The sequence below is a fragment of the Chrysemys picta genome, chromosome 3 (assembly GCF_011386835.1).
Source record: "Chrysemys picta bellii isolate R12L10 chromosome 3, ASM1138683v2, whole genome shotgun sequence".
In the NCBI taxonomy this organism is placed as follows: domain Eukaryota; kingdom Metazoa; phylum Chordata; order Testudines; family Emydidae; genus Chrysemys; species Chrysemys picta.
Window position 1 is genome coordinate 44,285,922 of NC_088793.1, and position 18,064 is coordinate 44,303,985.

The 18,064-nt window shown below is 38.0% G+C and overlaps 1 protein-coding gene and 1 long non-coding RNA gene across 6 annotated transcripts in view; one reads left to right on the forward strand and one right to left on the reverse strand.

The window, feature by feature from the left end:
- Positions 1-18,064, reverse strand: part of CSMD1 (CUB and Sushi multiple domains 1) — a 1,932,406-nt gene that overhangs the window by 268,041 nt on the left and 1,646,301 nt on the right. For all 5 annotated transcript variants that reach the window (XM_008163737.4, XM_005289701.5, XM_065587776.1 and 2 more), the window contains one exon: positions 13,739-13,843. In XM_008163737.4, the coding sequence (XP_008161959.2) occupies positions 13,739-13,843 (105 nt within the window). The remainder of the gene's footprint in view (positions 1-13,738; positions 13,844-18,064) is intronic.
- Positions 1-18,064, forward strand: part of LOC101944094 (uncharacterized) — a 68,920-nt gene that overhangs the window by 31,379 nt on the left and 19,477 nt on the right. The window contains exon 2 of the long non-coding RNA XR_508179.4: positions 13,752-13,872. This is a non-coding gene — a long non-coding RNA (uncharacterized LOC101944094). The remainder of the gene's footprint in view (positions 1-13,751; positions 13,873-18,064) is intronic.

Here is an 18,064-nt window from a genome sequence, read left to right on the forward strand (position 1 = left end):
GCATTATCAAGGGAGACTTCAATCTAAGAGACAATCACTAGAGGATCTCATGCTACCAGATTTTAACTGACATTTCTAAAATTTCCTAAAAATTGGCATTATCAAAACAAACTGTTTTGAGCTTTCCATAATTTTGATCTTCAGAGTTTTTTCCACCAAAACTATTTCCCAAATTCAACCTGAATTCACAAATAGTTTTGGTGACACATGCATCTTTTGGCAACTTTACTATTTACTGTTTTTTTTTCCCCCAGCTCTAGCTATAAATCAACACTGTTGCATGGACAGTCTTCTTTAGGAACAGAAGAGGGGTGGCATCCATGTATGTATCACAACTACGTTCTCCTCCATGTATCCTTCATCCTTAGGCATTGTTTCCACTCTACACTATTAAGTGGAGGGGAACATCTTGCCCCAATAAGTGTTGCCACATATAGAATATAGCAACATTCATTGATTTGACTTCTCAATAATACCCAAGCAAAACTGGAGAGGATGAAACGTTATTTCTGAATTTCCTGTCTTTTATCAAATTACATAACAGAACTTGTTATAGTTTACATATAATCATAAAAATATTTGTATAACAGCTACAGTCTGGTAGTGATAATATTGTTCTTGTGACATCATGGCTTTCCTTACCATTATGTAAATATATATATATATATTTTCACTGACTAGAGTTTTATACATATATATATATATTTGTGAGGTTAAGTGAAAAGTGATATCTGGAAACAAAATGACTAAAACCCAAAAGATCCAAAGGCTCTGAAACACATTTAACTGGACTGTGTGTGCAGTCAGTAGTAAAGGGAAAATATGTTAAATGTCAAGTCCAAGCAATCAAAAAGACTGGGATTTGCTTTGTGCGTGCTCTTCACAGCTCAGCTACTTCTTTGCAGTATTATAGAGAACGAATCAATGTCAGCACTGATAACCCTCTCAATGACCTTCTCCCACTTACCGCCTGATAAAAACCATCTTGGCCCCATGTGTGGCATGAAACAAACATGCCACACATCTATAATTATATACATGCTTACAATTACCTCAATGTCATGAATGGCAGAAATAAAACCCTCGCCAACATATTCAACTATGTGAATCCCCATTAATGTCCATTACAAAGAGGTTTCAGAGTGGTAGCCATGTTAATCTGTATCAGCAAAAAGAACGAGGAGTACTTGTGGCACCTTAGAGACTAACATATTTGAGCATAAGCTTTAGTGGGCTAAAACCCACTTCAACAGATGCATGCAGTGGAAAATACAGTAGGAGTATATATACACACAGAGAATATGAAAAAAATGGATGTTGCCATACACACTATAATGAGAGTGATCAGTTAAGATGAGCTATTATTAATAGGAGAAAAAAAACTTTTTGTAGTGATAATCAGGATGGCCTATTTCCAACATTTGACAAGAAAGTGTGAGTAACAGTAGGGGGAAAATAAGTATGGGGAAATAGTTTTACTTTGTGTAATGAGTCATCCACTCCCAGTCTTTATTCAAGCCTAATTTAATGGTGTCCAGTTTGCAAATTAATTCCAATTCAGCAGTCTCTCGTTGGAGTCTTTTTTTGACTTTTTTCTTGTAATATTGTGACTTTTAGGTCTGTGATCAAGTGACCAGGGAGATTGAAGTGTTCTCTGACTGGTTTTTGAATGCTATAATTCTTGATGTCTAATTTGTGTCAACTAACTAAACAAGACAAGTCTTCCCTGACAGTTTGACCAAAAGACAGTAAAGCCTTTTTGGTGCCAAAAACAATGGAAGAAATGTGAATTGCTCACAATTCTTAAGAGCAAAATAGTGGGTTTTTTCTGTTTTCTGTGAAGAATATTAAGTTGGAGTAAATAGCTCTGTCTTTCTATTTTTGTGCATGTGTGTATTTTAATATATCAAAATGTGAAGTTGTATTTTTGTCAGATTGAAAGATTAAGGTCTAATGTGGGGGAAAATACAAACAAAAAAACATCTGCCTAAATAGACCCTTATTCCAATGGGGAGTTTGTCTCTGATTAAAATCATTAGGATTCTGTGTGGCTATAACATTCAGCCTGCATGGATCCCTTTGCAGGATCAGGGTCTGTTTAATTACAGGTGGCTATTTTGTGCTTCACAACTGTTTTAGTAGGGGAGTGACCAGAAGGAATAAAACATATCACATTAAACACTTCAACCTGGACATGATCAATATACCCAATTTTAAAAAATGGCACATTCTTTAGAAGCGAAGAGTCCCTAGTTCTTAGCAGAGGTGACTGATTTACTTTTGCAAAATTTATCTGAGATCTTTGTGAAATAAGAATTACTAAATATATTCACCAAGTCTCTACTCCTCTTTTCAATGAAGAAGTTATTTCAGTTATGGACTACTTTTGGCTCTTGAAAACTGATTATACACAAGGTTCAGAACAGCCTAAGATAATTAAAATTCAGGTTAAGTTCTCAGACATCAAGCATTTTATATGATCTTGGTTTTGCTGTAACACATAGGCTCAGAAAATCCAGAATAACATGCCCTCATTGCAGTCTCCAACATTTCAGGGAAAATAGGATAAAATATGTTCTTAAAGTTGGTATTGTACAAAATGGAATTTTATGAGATAGTTTCAAACTATGAGTATATTTTAATACAGTCTCATATACTTTATTTACAGACATATGTGGCCCAAATATATATGTCTTTTCTCAGTATTTATTTACTACTTACTAACCCAAAACTCCAACTGACTTCAATGATTAGCTCAAAGGGAGTATTACATGAGTAAAAACAGATTAATGATATCAGGAATTTACTCTGTTGCATATTTGTTTGTGTATTTTAGAAAATATGTATATTATTATTGTATTTACAAGTGTCATCTGAGGAAGTGAAATTCTAAAATGAAAAACTTTATTTTAATTACATTTGTGAGCATTAAAATTCAAGAGATAAATGATTAAATCATGCTATGTTGTTTATATGTTGTTTGTGTTAATTATAAATCAGGATAATCCATCCAAATTGTAATCATTTTTATTCTTTCATTGTTCTAATACATATTAGAAATATAACACAAAAAATGGTTGATTGGGGTTTCTGGCTGTTGTAAGAAATAATTATGCTATTTATTTTACCAGAGTTTGGGGAAAACAAACATTCATATGAAATAACAGTTTAAATATCTTATATCTGTCTTTTTGGATTAACTTTTGTATATTTTTACTGCTTTATTCCTTGTACTAGCTTTCTGAAGCCACGTTCACACCTACAGTACTTTTGAAATAAAAAGAAACAATGCCACACAGTGGATTTCTTCAATATTTACAGTTGCATTGTGACCAGAATAAAATGATTCAATGTTACTGCCAATTTATATCTCAACTTAAGCAACTCTCTATAGAATTAAATAAAGTTTAATGTAGGATTTGTAAGAAATATAAATTATCATCTTAACCCTAAAGAACAAATGAATGCTGCAAGACCACTTTTATTTTGCTGAGGATTAACTTGTCAGCATGTTATGCCAGTTTAATTTTAAGACATATTTGGTCAGGGAACTATGGCTCAGGCTACCATTTTGGTACAGAAATGCTTAGTAAATTTCAGAGCATAGATTCAGAAAAAACACACACGATGTAAGTCGGGGGGGGGGGGGCATGGAGTTGGAAATTTAGCCCATCTCACACTCATCCCACAATGGCAGCTCCTGTCCCAGGCATTGTGACATAAACATAACATAACATAAGAACATAAGAACGGCCGTACCAGGTCAGACCAAAGGTCCATCTAGCCCAGTATCCTGTCTACCGACAGTGGCCAATGCCAGGTGCCCCAGAGGGAGTGGACCTAACAGGCAATGATCAAGTGATCTCTCTCTTGCCATCCATCTCCATCCTTTGACAAGCAGAGGCCCTAGGGACACCATTCCTTACCCATCCTGGCTAATAGCCATTAATGGACTTAACCACCATGAAAATGACAGACACACATATTTTACTGACATAACAGTCGTATTCCAGAGTACTGGGGAAAACGGGAGATATCTTTACTGCACATCTTTCAGGAGGAAAAAAATCTTAATGAGTAGGGCCCTCGATCCCTTTACTTGCTAGTTATATGTTGCTAGGGTGATCTATACTTTTTCTTTTTGATAGGCTATGAATGAAGTATATAATGAAATCTACAGCCTTGATTGCTCCCTCTATATGTCCCTGCTTCTTTGAAATTTTCTTGGGAGACAAGGTGAGTGCCACCTCCATGTCACTGAATCCTAGCTCCCTGAGATCCGATGAAGCTCCTCTGACTGAATGGGATCTGAAATCCACATTATTTTAGGACACAGCCAGTGTGTGGTAGTCCTCCCTTGGGCCCTCTGATTTCTGACTGTAAATTTGTGTAGGAGTTAATGCGGGTTGAAGCAGTATTAGCTCAAACTTGGTCCACCTGTAACTACAGCTCTAGAGACGTGAAGGTATTGTGATGTGATGTGTAGAGAAATGTCTGTAGGCTGCTCTAGGAATCTAGGCATTTGGAAGCTGCAAGTCTTCTTTAGGCGTACTTAAAGCCCTTCCCCTGGAGACAAAGTTGTACCAAACTGCAAGGTCAGCCTTGTCGAGTTCCAGGGTCTCTTCTCACCTTCCTGAGCATGTCTCCATGAGAAGGCGTGATTTGGTTACTCATAGGGCCACGGATACATATTCCTGGTGGTGTTCCATTTCTAGTATCCAGTATTTCCTGGTGCCCTTGAAGTTTTAAAATATGAGGTTTATTTGTTTGCTTGGTTGGACCTTTCTTTAAATGTTTCATGACTAGGAGAAAGGTCTGGCCCTAAATTTATTTGAAAACAGGTAAGTACACAAATAAAAAAGCAAAAAGAAATATATTGAATTATGTAATAAAAATAAATAATATGAAAATGTAGTTTCAAATGGTTTGAACTTAGAGAATGGAATAAAGTTTTATAATTACAGAGATGGATTTTTTTTCCTCTTCCCAACAATTTTAAACTTATGGCCAAACTAAAGGATCCATTCCCCTCTTGATGCATACAAGTAATTCCCAATTATGTTTATGGGAGTTATGTATGTGCATCAGGGGAACGGATGCTTAAGGCTCCATACCGTAAGGGATTTACTCAGTCATAAGGTTGAATATCACGGTTTATTGTCTGAAAAATAAAATTAAAGCAATACCCTGTAGATGTCTTTAAAATTCAGTGATGAATAAGGGTAATTGCGCTGAGTTTATTGATAGTTTTGATTGCCAGCTACTGTTGCACAAGAAAACAACTACATGAACAGATCAATTCCGTTGCCATAGGAAATATAAGCTCTGTAAGAACACTTTTAAATTAATGAAAAATTAATCAAATACTAGAATCAGAACAGTTACAAACTAAACAAAAAAGAGCTGCAATGAAATCATTCTCAGTTTTCCATCACTGAGAACATATTGCAGAAAAAATAAAATGATCAGATGGAAAAAGTAAAACAAACAAAGAGCATATTCAACTGATCAAAAATCAAACAGTATATATTTACACCAAGTTTTGCAGTCTCAAAAGGTTTATCTACATATATATGAATATTTGTATGTGTTTATACCACATGAACCTCCTAGCTAAAAACATTGCTAAATGTCTACCGTAATTCCTATCTACACTACTGAAAGTGCTGTGTTTGAGACTTTTTAAATGCACTTTTAAATACACTTTTAAAACCTTTTGAGACTAAGGGCCAGCTTTTCAACTGGTATAACTTTGTTGACTTCAATGAACCTACAATGATTTACACAAGGTAAGGATCTGGCCTGTGGTCACTACCCAATGGCAATTTTCCCAGTAATTTTATCTCTTCTTCTCTGCCTCGTCTAAACCCTTCTGTCTATCTCTCCTTTCTGATCAGACGGGGAAGGAAAGGGATGTCTCATGAACCTACCAGGGAATAATCACTTGCTATTCAAAGCATTTTCTCTTCCAGATGCTTCTGAGTGTAGCTCCTTTGGTCTTGATGCCAGTGTTTACATTAGATAGAGAGAAAAAGTACACAGGCTCAGCAGTGGGACTGCTGAATGAAGGAGGCAGACAGTGAATCTTGTAGGAAGTAAGCTCTTTGTTTGCAGATAATGATTTGGGGGATCTGTCTGAGCAATTCATGAATTCTGGTTGATATTCTGAAGTTACTAAGTTGATATTATTAAATTGCTGTATCATATCATGTCTCTAAGTATATGTCTGCACTTTGAGATGCAGTTGTAAATTCCAGCTTGAGAAGACATACCCGCACTAGCTCTGATTGAGCAAGTATACCAAAAGTTGAGTATAACTACAGTGGCCAGAGGTGATGGGGCGGGCAAGTTGCCCAATCTACATAGACCGAGGTACATAATCAAGGTGGCCAACCCCTTCTGCTGTTCACGCCAAAGTGACTACCCTCCATTTTTAGTGCGCTAACTCATCAGAGGTAACATAGGTATGTCTCTTTGATTTTGAATGTACACCTCCAGTTCAAAGCATACACATACCCTTGATCTCTGTAACCACTATGGCTAACAAGCCTGAAAGCACATGTCTGCCAGATCAGGGACAATATTCAATGGTTAAGCACTATCAGCACCTAAATAAGTCTTACCTGGGAAGAAACGAAAAAGAAAAGAAAAGACTAACTGCATTTTAAGGGAAACCAATTCCATTTTCCCTCTGCAGCAGGTTGGCATTGGGAGAATGGAAAATCCCCAAAAGCAGGACAAAGAAAGGACAAAGGACTCACAGAGCTACACAGGGGAAAGGAACAGACAGCAAAGGCCACAGAAGATGAGCTGAGAAAAGAAGGCTCCACGTTTAAGAATACAAGCCATCCACTGGAAAAGAAGAACTATGCATGGTCCAAAGAACTCTGACCCCAGTCCAAAGAATTATCTGGGGTGGTGAGGAAACTGAGACAGGGAAATGCTGTTAGTTTTTTTTTTTAAATAGATCTGTGTATTTCTTGTGCTATTACAGAGCAATGCTGCATTCAAGTCCTGTGCAAAGTCTGTGTTTGTTATATGCTACACCTACCACATAGCCCCTTAAAAAGGCAAACCAGAATGCCCACCCCTTTAGCTGGAGTTGTGTGTTTAAGCTATGGGGGTATCTTGGAAGTTAACTCTGGTCCTGGGGTTATCATCAGTGGAAGTGGGATTAGAGGGCCCATGGTCCTTAGAGCCCTGTTATTAGTGGGTCATTGGGGAACACGGAATGGGGGAAGCAACTTACCCACATGAACAAAGCAGAGCACAGGGTTTAATAAAGTTCTACTTGGTCAACTTAACTTGCATTCAGCTTCACACTCTGCTAAGGAAACACTAGGGGCCTAAGGCAGGTGGGCTGTGTGATTCCCTTTCCATAAAGAGATAACAGACTGAGAGTCAATGCCTAGGAAATGTGCCAAACAGGCCAAGGGAGGAAACAGGGCTGCAGCCTTCTGAGACCCAGGGAACCTTAAAACACAAATGGCAGTTCAGTGTTTGGATCCCCTCACAGCAATCTGGAGACCTGCCAGCAGTGGGAGCCTGACCAGATCGGTGAAACTGCACAGCTCAAAATCCATGGCTTCTTTTTCCTATCAGAGGAAAACTGGGAAGAAATAGTAGGGGGAATAGCTGCAAAGCAGTTCCTGACAGTTCAGGAAGAATGGGGCTGAAGGTCCCTGTTCAAAAAACTGGACTTCTTTATTTCAAAGTGGATACTACCAAGCTGGGGATATCAGGAGGGGGAGGATGCTAGTGAAGGGAAGGTGGTGAGAAGAATCGTACAAACCTCAGGTAGCTGAATGGCCAAAAGCCTAAGCAGTCAGCAGCAAGCACTAGCCCCTATGTGCATCCCCTTACTGTTTATAGCACCAGCAATGTGTGCTTGGCTCTGCTTCCTTTTTGGGTGGCTCCTTCAAATAAGGGCAGAAATGTTCCCATTATTAAGCTAGGAAGATAACCTATGTGTAAGTTTTAGTTATTTTGTGCTTTCTGTATGGCTGTATAATAAATGTTATAATAAAGAATGCTTAAGGTTAGAAAAAAGAACTGTTCAATGTAAAAATGGGAATTTCTTATTGTGCAGACCTGCTTGCTTTCTGTATTCACAGTCACACCTGCTTTCTATATTCCTGCTGGTTCTGCAGAGACAATACAGCCTTAGGAGAAAGAAAATTATTCTTTATGACTGTATGTCAACAGAATAGTTAACTAAGCTCCAGTTGCAGAATCTCTACCTTGAGTTGTACTGTGGTGTACATCTGAAAAAATACCAAAAGTTAAATCCTGACGCCACTAAAGTCAATAGGAGTTATGCCATTGTAATTTCAATGAAGCCAGGATTTCAGCCTCTCATTACTACTATAATACACCTCAGTTGTATCAGTTATTGATGACTATGTATCAACCAGACCGAACACAGCTTGACTTTCAGATCACAGAGTTTTGTAGCATTGGCGATTAGGGGGACAAACAAAAACATACAATTCCCCACCACCACCAAAACATTTTTCACTTGTCACAACTGATCTGGAGTCACTGGCAGACTATAAAACTGAACCTCACAATGCCATTTTCACAGAGTCATTTTTGAAAGTAAATTTGCACTTTATAAGCTTTTAGGCTACATTATTCTTATAAGTGCACAGCTTGAGTACGTCTGACGAAGTGGGCATTCACCCACGAAAGCTTATGCTCCAATACATCTGTTAGTCTTAAAGGTGCCACAGGACCCTCTGTTGCTTTTTACAGATCCAGACTAACACGGCTACCCCTTTGATACTAGACACCAGTGTGTATTGTATCTTGGAGGCACATAACCCCAAAAGGCATCGTTCATTAAGGTGTCGACCTGTGTGTCTCCTAAGCAAAGCAGTGAAGGAGACCTGCATAGATTATATCACTTAGTAATACCCTAGACTCAAACTCTGATTTTTCTCTCATTTACACTGGGGTATGTCCACTGAATTCAAGGGAATGACTTGTTATTTACAATGGTGGATAGAATTAGTTCTATTTGAGAGATGGTCTCTCTGTAAACAGAACCTCCCATGACAGCTATCCCAATAGTACAGTGAAACTGTTAATTGTAGAGGAGGCTATACAAAAATAAGAAAGACAGAAGCAAAGAAATCACTACTAACATTGCCACATTCAGAGATAAATGAAAAAAAGAATCAACCTCCTTGCCCAAGCTTTCCCTCAATATTACCCTCACTCACACTTCATATTAAAACACAAACAAAATAATCCTCATGCTATTTCTTGTCAGTGCATTCTTAAGACTATGTGGTTAAAAAACTAAGGGTGATATATTTCTCACTGATTTTTGAGGATGAATAAACTTATTCCTAACTAACCGAAGGGGAGCTGATGTCCTTGCTAATAGCTCGTGCCCCCAGTGACAAGTGTCCACCGTGGACTGCCATATTTGCATTTACCTATGCAGAAGTCAGAAGGCATTGGACCTGGGCCTTGATGTTCGTGGAATGGGAGCAATTTCTCACATGGAATGGGGTACCCAAAGTCTGGACACTTAGACCTTGCATGAGGAATAGGTTGAGGGAGTATTTAAGCATCTTGGGCCTAATCCTATTATTATGTTTATGCAGAGGGAGTTGCCTCCCCTTAGGTATTTGGTTGTGTTACTTCTTGCCAATGTAGGAACCAGCCTGGCTCAATATGAGCGCGGTATTTGTTCAAGGAACTACCTGGGTTCTTTGGTTAAAAGTTAATAAAGTTGTAGTCTTTGCTTTACCGTATTTGCATGTCCAAATCTCTCACTTCCCATGTTTGGGTTAATTTAACTCTAACTACATAATATACAATAGTGTTGAGAATAGGCTTTTATTGTGCCACACCTCTGCTTTCTGAGAACATTTTGAACCTCTGGCTTGTGGCTTCTTAAAGTATATATCAGGGTGGCCAACCTGTGGCTCTGGAGCCATAAGCGGCTCTTCAGAAGTTAATATGCAGCTCCTTGTATAGGCACCGACTCCCGGGCTGGAGCTACAAGCGCCAACTTTCCAATGAGCCAGGGGGTGCTCACTGATCAACCCCTGGCTCTGCCACAGGCCCTGCCACCACTCCACCCTCTCCGTCCCCTCCCCTGAGCCTGCCATGACCTTGCTCCTCTCCCCTCCTCCTCAGAGCCTCCTGCATGCCATGAAACAGCTAATCAGGAGATGTAGGAAGGCACTGATTGGCAGGGCTACCGGTGGGTGGGAGGTGCTGGGAGTGGGGGGCGGGGAGCTGACAGGGGGCTGCTGATGTATTACTTTAGCTCTTTGGCAATGTCCATTGTTAAATTCTGGCTCCTTCTCAGGCTCAGGTTGCCACCCCTGGTATATATTATTGAAGCAGCAGATAACTTTTCATAGATCTAGAATTTAAATGCACTGGGAAGACTTTTTGGACTCAATGGAAATGTAGGTATTATTAACACATGGATTATTGACACATTAGACCATAATGGCTACTTCTCAGCTGTTGCATTCTATCATTCACCATATACAAACTGGCTGTTGCATTCCATCATGTACCATACACAAACTAGCACAAAGCCAACATAATTAAAACCATCATAAAGGTTTTATTGAGTGGGGAAAATAACATAACTGATGTCTTTAAAAGTGAAAGCAGTGTTTGTTTATAAGTGTCCATAGGAGTGTCTGAAAATCCTAACTTATTTTTGCACTTTTATATTTTAAATGTTGCAGAATTGATTTTTTCCTACATTTTAAGTAATCCAGTAAACAATAAATAATATTAATAATAAATACTTCACAGCTGACCTCTAAGATCAGAAAAGGGTTCAAGGTTACAGATATATGGAAATGACTAAAATAACCTTCTCTTTAGCAGGAACAACATTGCTAGCATAATATATGCAAACAAGATCCAATCAAAGTAAAAAACAGATACTAAGATCATAACACAGCATTCACACTAGATAGACCTCTCACAGGTCAGTCAAAGTTACTTGGCAGCATACTTACTCTAGCAAAAGTTACTAAAGCATAATAAAATTTCTAATACCTAAAAGTTTGCTAGGCACTTCACAGAAGTAAGACACAGTCACTGTCTGAAAAAGCTTGTAATCTAGGTTTAAGATAATTGATGGTGACAAACAATAGGGAAACCATTATATAAAACCCTAAAGCTTTTTGGCCTTGATCCAGCAAAGCAATTAAGCACACGAGTAATCCCATTAATGTCACAGGAATTACTCATGTGCTTAAAGCTATGCACATGATATGTGCTTTGTTGGAATGGGGGCATAGTAGTGACCATTATTGTAAATCCAACAGAATTTAACAGAGAATAGTATCCATTCCCAAAACATTTTTGAATCATTCTATAGTGTTGGTCCAGAAGATTAGGAATAGGAGTGCATTCCACTCTTGTGAGAAATGTAAAAAGGAAACATGAAGACTGGCATTATTGGTTGAGGGAGGAGGTGGGGTATGATTTAATGAAACAAGATTAAGTGAGTATAGAAAGGCAAACTTATGTAGGGTCTTGAGGTGAATACAAAAAGTTAAAATTTGATGAGATACAGAAAGAAAGCCAATAAAAGATTTGAAAATGAATTTTATGTCATAGTTACATCATGCATCCTGGAAGACAAAATAATCACTGTGTGCTAAAGTTAAGAAAGAAATCTTATCCAAGACAGAAAGAAATACTAACCCAACCATGCTGCCAAAAACAAAGCATCATGAAGAGGACCCATCCACAAGGCAAGAATACAAGATACTATGGTAGCTAATTTATTCTTTCATTAGAGATGGGGGAGAAGGGTGCAGGTTAATCAGCTGACATATAAAGGAGCAAATTTTGTTGAACAACTTTCACCAGAAAAATCAGTAATAGAACAAAGTCCTCCTTCAGTCACAATCAGGATGGTCTCAAAATGAAACCCTAAGTAAGATAGCACTATGCACTAACACAATTATCATAAAAATACAACAGTTTCTTTGTCCCATCTGGAAACAACATACATAGTTAGAAATGACATATTCAATTTTGACACCATCTTTGGGCTATGTAAAGATAGAAAAAGACTCGTAAGTAGTTATTACTGTTTTGGTATTTCTCCAACAATTAATATAATGCCCTGTAAAAAAACTTATTATCTTACCATCTATTCCACTGTGAAATGTAAGCCTCTTTTATCATTTCACTTTTTTTGTAATGACACTGAAGCAGATGACAATAACAAGGAATGGAAAATTTATACATGGGTAAAGAAAATAAAAGTCAAAATATTTTAATAATAGATTCCTTTTGTATTAGTCACCAGTGTTAAAATAACCTTAAGCATAACAGATAAGAGCATTCATCAGCTATAATTCAGCTATGTATATTAGCAATTATATTGACTTTTGACATAAAATTAAATCCATATTCTAACATCTACAGATGTTTGCAAAATGTATCAAAGTAGCAGATTTTCAAAACACATCCTACTATAAATGACATCCCTGATCTCATTTTGCATCATTGTTAGAATAGTAATTTTCAAATAAATTGCAACAAACTTGCATACAAATGGTAGTAGTAAGTAGAGGAATTGAACCAGAATGTGAGGCTGCCCTGTGGTTTGTATCTAGTTCAGAATATTTATCATCAGCTGGAAATCTGGCCTTCAAAATTTTGTGCATAAGTTTTTGTTCTTGATAATTGTTTATCTAAATTCTAAAGATTAATTATTAAAGCTTATCCATGTATTTGCTTGTTTGCAACTGCTTATTAAAGAAGATGAATATCAACATTAAGGTTTTTAGTTTATAAATGCATGTACTATAAGACTGAATCTCATAGAAAATTCTTATTTTTCTTTTGTAAAACAATGGAATAGCAGCATAACCAAACACCTAAGATGATTTGCAAATTTGACCTTCATTAACCCATTTATCAAACTATTACCTCATCCCCACATTCATTTTTTTTTAAATCGTCTTCTTTGCAATGCTTATTACCTCCAATTAAAACAAATAATAAACAAACATATGCATGGAATTTACCACCATTTTATAGAAATTATTTTAAGGTTTTAAAGAGGAAAAAGATAAAAAAAATTCATGCATATATGAACTGAACAAAGAGTGTGTGTGGTTGTCCATTGGAATTTTATAAAATATCAAACCTGTTTAAAAGGAACATAATTGAATTGCCCACAAAGGATATAAAATGGGACACAGCTATCTCAAGTGGTAGATGTGCTGTGTTTGACAATGTCCATTCTGGCTTCTATTGCCCATATCACCAATGAATCTTACATGAGAACTATAATAGTGTTTGTAGCCATCGGTGCACTACAATATTTATCACAATTGCAGCTATTTCACACCAATGAATTAACAAGATTTTCCAGATGGGGACCGTGAAGAAAAATATTCACATATGAATGGGGAAAAGGCATTTAGGGTTATCCATCTGCTTTTCCATAACTACAGTGCTTAAAAATGTGATCCAAGTTTCCAGAACTATTAATCTGAAACACCATATGACTATACTGAGAGACAACATGCTGAAAGTTTTCTTGTAGATTTTTTATTTATTTCTACTTTATGAAAAAAATGTTTCGTGAAGGTTAGAATTCTACTGATTTTAAACTTGATTGTTTTTTTAAAGATATAATTCCATAGGTATCACTTTATGTCTGTAGCATCCTAGATCACGTTTGGTAATTAGATTAAAAAAAAATGAGTCAAACAACAGACAGTCTTACTTTTGTACTCCAGGTGAAAACCAGCTGCTGCCACACTAATATCAGAGTGAAAGTGCAGGTAAAGTTGATTGGAGGTGCTGTTCAACAATGCTGGCACAGTAGTACCTGCAACAAACAAGACAGTTTCATCTGTGGTATGTAGAACATTGTAATATGGTAACTTACTAAAAGAAATTCCTGCTGTTTTACATAAACATAAACACTATCCTATTCTCTCCTCACTACGTGTCATATCGTACCCTGGATTTTTACAAAAGCTCCAGGTAAAGTCTGATGACATGATAAGACAGTAGGGAGTTATGCAAGTGCAGCCAGACCTAAATCCCACTGCATTTACTCACATGCATAATCTCATTGACTTCAAAAGCATTATCCACATACATAAAGTAAAGGATTTGGCTCTGAAATGAAGCTCCATTGTCATCAGTTCTTCTTGTCTGTACATAAGAACTAAGAGTTCAGAATGGAAGTTGAGAATCTGGAGGGAAGGAGACACCTATCCCATTATTCTGAGATACTAATTTTCTCTGTTTGTGTTCTCTTTAACTCCCACTTCACACAGTCATGCTGCAGCACACTTCTATCTCCAAAAGAGATAGAATGTTATCACAATGGCCTGTGAACCTCAATGATGATTGTGCAAAATGATTATTTTCTCTCTTTATGAGATATTTGTGTTTTACCTTTGAATTTTCATTTCAAGATCCTCCATGTCAGGCAGTCTTCATAGTGTGGTGTTCCCTGTCTCCATAGCAACTGGGGGTAGACCTGATCTCAAGTATCTCATAAGAATGGCCATACTGGGTCAACCCAATGGTCCATCTAAGCCAGTATCCTGTCTCTGACAATAGCCAGTGCCAGATGCTTCAGACGGAATGAACAGAACAGGTCAGTTATTGAATGGTTCATCCTCTGTCATCCCGTCCTAGCTTCTGACAGATGGAGGTTTAGGGGCACGTGGAGCAAGAGGTTGTGTCCCTGACCAGCTTGCCTAGTAGCCGTTGATGGACTCTAAAAACTTATCTAATTCTTTTTTTAACCCACTGATACTTTCGACTTTCACAACATCCTATGGCAATGAGTTCTACAGGTTGTGTTGTTTGAAGTACCTCCTCCTGTTTGTTTTAAGCCTGCTGCCAATTAATTTCATGTGGTGACCCCTAGTTCTTGTGGTATATGATGGAGTAAATAACACTTCCCTATTGTTTTTCTCTGGGTTATTCAGGATTTTATAGACCTCTATCATATCCTGTGTAGACATCTCACTCCTAAAGAGCACAGTCCCCGTCTTTTTAATTTATCTTTGTATGTAAGCTCTTCCATTTTTGTTGCCCTTTTCTGCACCTTTTCCAATTCTATTATATCTTTTTTGAGAAGGAGCAAGCAAAACTGCATGCAGTATTCAAGGTGTGGACATGCCATGTATTTATATAGTGGCATTATGGTATTTTCTGTCTTATTGTCGATCCCTTTCCTAATGATTTCTAACAGTCTGTTAGATTTTTTGACTGCCACTGTACATTGAGCAGATATTTTTACAGAACTATCCACAATGACTCCAAGATCTCTTTCTACAGTGATAACAGCTAATTTAGATCCCATCATTTTGAATATGTAGATAGAACTATGTTTTCCAATGTGCATTACTTTGCACTTATCAACATTGAATTTCATCTGCCATTTTTTCACCCAGTTTAATGACATCACTTTGTAACTCTTCACAGTCTGCTTTGGATTGCTGGTTGTTTTGTGTTTGTGTGTGCCTGTGTGTGCATGCCCACAATGTGCTCTCAATTGAGCACAGACCTGCACAATAAGAGACTTCAGCCAAGACTCTCAGAGCTGAGGCTGTGTCTTGGTGGGAATATTCCCTTAGCTAGTATGATTATACCATTTACTAGGGAAGCCTCAGTAGGCTTAACCTTAGGGATATTAATGAAGACCTTTTAGTCCATAGGTACAAGTAGGTCATTTGAGAGAATCTCTATTCTGCCTTAATCCCATTATCACAAACCAAGAGATGAAAAATTACACAACTTTTCTTTAATTTTGCAAGCTTTCTTGTTGTTTCATTATTTATTTTCACAAACAGTTGCAAATAGAGCTCGTTGGGAATTTTTCGACAATGTTTTTTTAATTGAAAAATGCTGATTTGTCAAGAATGAAACTTCATGAGAATGGGTCAGTTTTGACAAATCTCTCAACTCAATTAAAAAAAAAAGTAATTAAATTGTCAAGATGCCCCTAGGGTGATCAGACATCCCGATAAAATCAGGACTGTCCTGATATTTAGTTGTTTGTCCCACGTCTTGACCAATGTATGGTCGGGATGACATCTGTCCCAATATTTTGCTTCGGTGGCAGCACTCTGGCTTTTTTTTTTTCTTCAGCGACGTGCCCGCCCACTCCCATGTGTCCCGATATTTTGTTCTTGTCATCTGGTCACCCTAGATGCCCTACATATTCTAAACTAAACATTCTGATCTTCTGGTTCAGGAATTGTGATTATTAGAGTAAAAAAAAGTTAATTTTAAAATGGTCAAAATCTAAACAAAACATTTCAATTGACCTAAACTTTTTTTTTAATTTATTTTCATTCATGAAATTTTTCAAGATTTCCACTTTATGTTCCAATTCAGGACGGGATTTTTTTTGTATTTAAAAAAAAATCTTCAAGATTTTTCCAGGAAGGGAAAACAATTTCTTTTTGTGCTTAATTCTGACAAGCTTAGTTGAGAGTCTAAGGGATTTTGTTCAAAGTCCTAGCTTGAGAGATTTCTCCTTTTTAGTGGATCTAGGAGACACCTTCATGAAAGATTTTAAGATTTTGTTCTGCTTCTTTAACAGCTGGTTGTGAGCAGTACTTTCACCTCCTGTCCGTCCATAGGGCATGCCCCTACAAGAATGGAGTAGAGCTGTGTGAAGGGGATAGCACATATCCAGGGAGACTGAAAGGACAGTCTGTAGGCATGTATTCTGCAATTCTCCCTAAGGAAAAAAGGACCCACTTCATAACTTTCAATGGGATCCCTGGAGCCTGGATGGGGAGAAGTAGTAGGTCCACCTCCCAGGATAGAGAATCTGAATCAGTTCACCTCATGCTGCCTGCTGGTGTGTCCAGGCTGAGTGGGGACCAAACATGCAGAATAAAGATTGAGGCAGAACCATTGGAGACTAATGGTTCATTGGTATTAGAGAGGTTGCAGGAGACAGCATCTTTCATGGCATATGAGGCCTTCCAGATAAAAACAGAAGCCGTTGTGTAGCCTTCTCAATCTTCTCAGCATGGACGTTGCCTATGTGCTGGCTGGGAGCAGAAACTTCTTCCTCTGTTTTGCTACGGGAATGGGGGATCTTGCCTTCCCTCAACATTCAGGAAGCTTTTTTCCTGCTTGCCCTGTAAGCTGTGTGAATAGAGACCCATGTCTAGGGGAGAAGCAGGGGCTTTAAAAAATCTTACTCCCAGTCCCATGCCTCTGCTTGTTGCTTGTCTCTGTGAAGGAAGCTCCATGTGGCCTGCTCATCTACTCATCTCCATGGACCTTGCCTACATGCCAGCTGGGATCTAACTTCTCTGCAGCTTGCTCAGCATGGACTTCACCCACATGCTTGCTGGGACCTGGGTTACTGAGGTATCTGCTATTTCTTAGTGGGGAGGGGAGGAGAGGATCTGTCCTTCCAACCCTCCTCAGAAAGTTGAGTTTAGCAGTTTTGAGAAGTAAAGCCAATGAAGAAACGGAGAGACACTTCATTAAAAATATTTAACAAATCCTGTGAGACCTCTGCTACAAAGAGAAAGCTAGAGTCTGCCACACATGCTTCTTGGGGGCAGAGAATTCTGGAGAATCCTTCTGAATCCTAAGGGGCAGTCCAAAGCCCAGGCACAGGGCAAAGGTCTGCCCCCAGTTGCTATGGAGACAGGGAAGGCCCCACTATGAACACTGTCTGACATGGAGAGGACTGAAAAAAGTATTAGAAAACAGAGGCTACAGATTAGTTTACAATATTGCCGTAGTGCTGCTCTTATTCAATGCAAATTTGCCAGCTTGTCTTACTCCAACAAAACCCTTCAGTATGAAAGGCAAAACAATTCTTCAGGTATTAAGAAAATAGAAAATTACAAGTAAAATTGGAAACATGCAAATCAAATTCCCAGGAATCAAACTAAATGCTAGATTGTGCCTCTTAGACAAAGCTCTCCCATTGATCTCCTGATGTGGAACAGCTCTGCACTGTCTGCTACACAAGTCTGTGTAAAGCATACAATCTGAACAAGGGCTGTTTAGTGCACATAATTCCATTCTGTCCATTAGGTACATTGGCCCT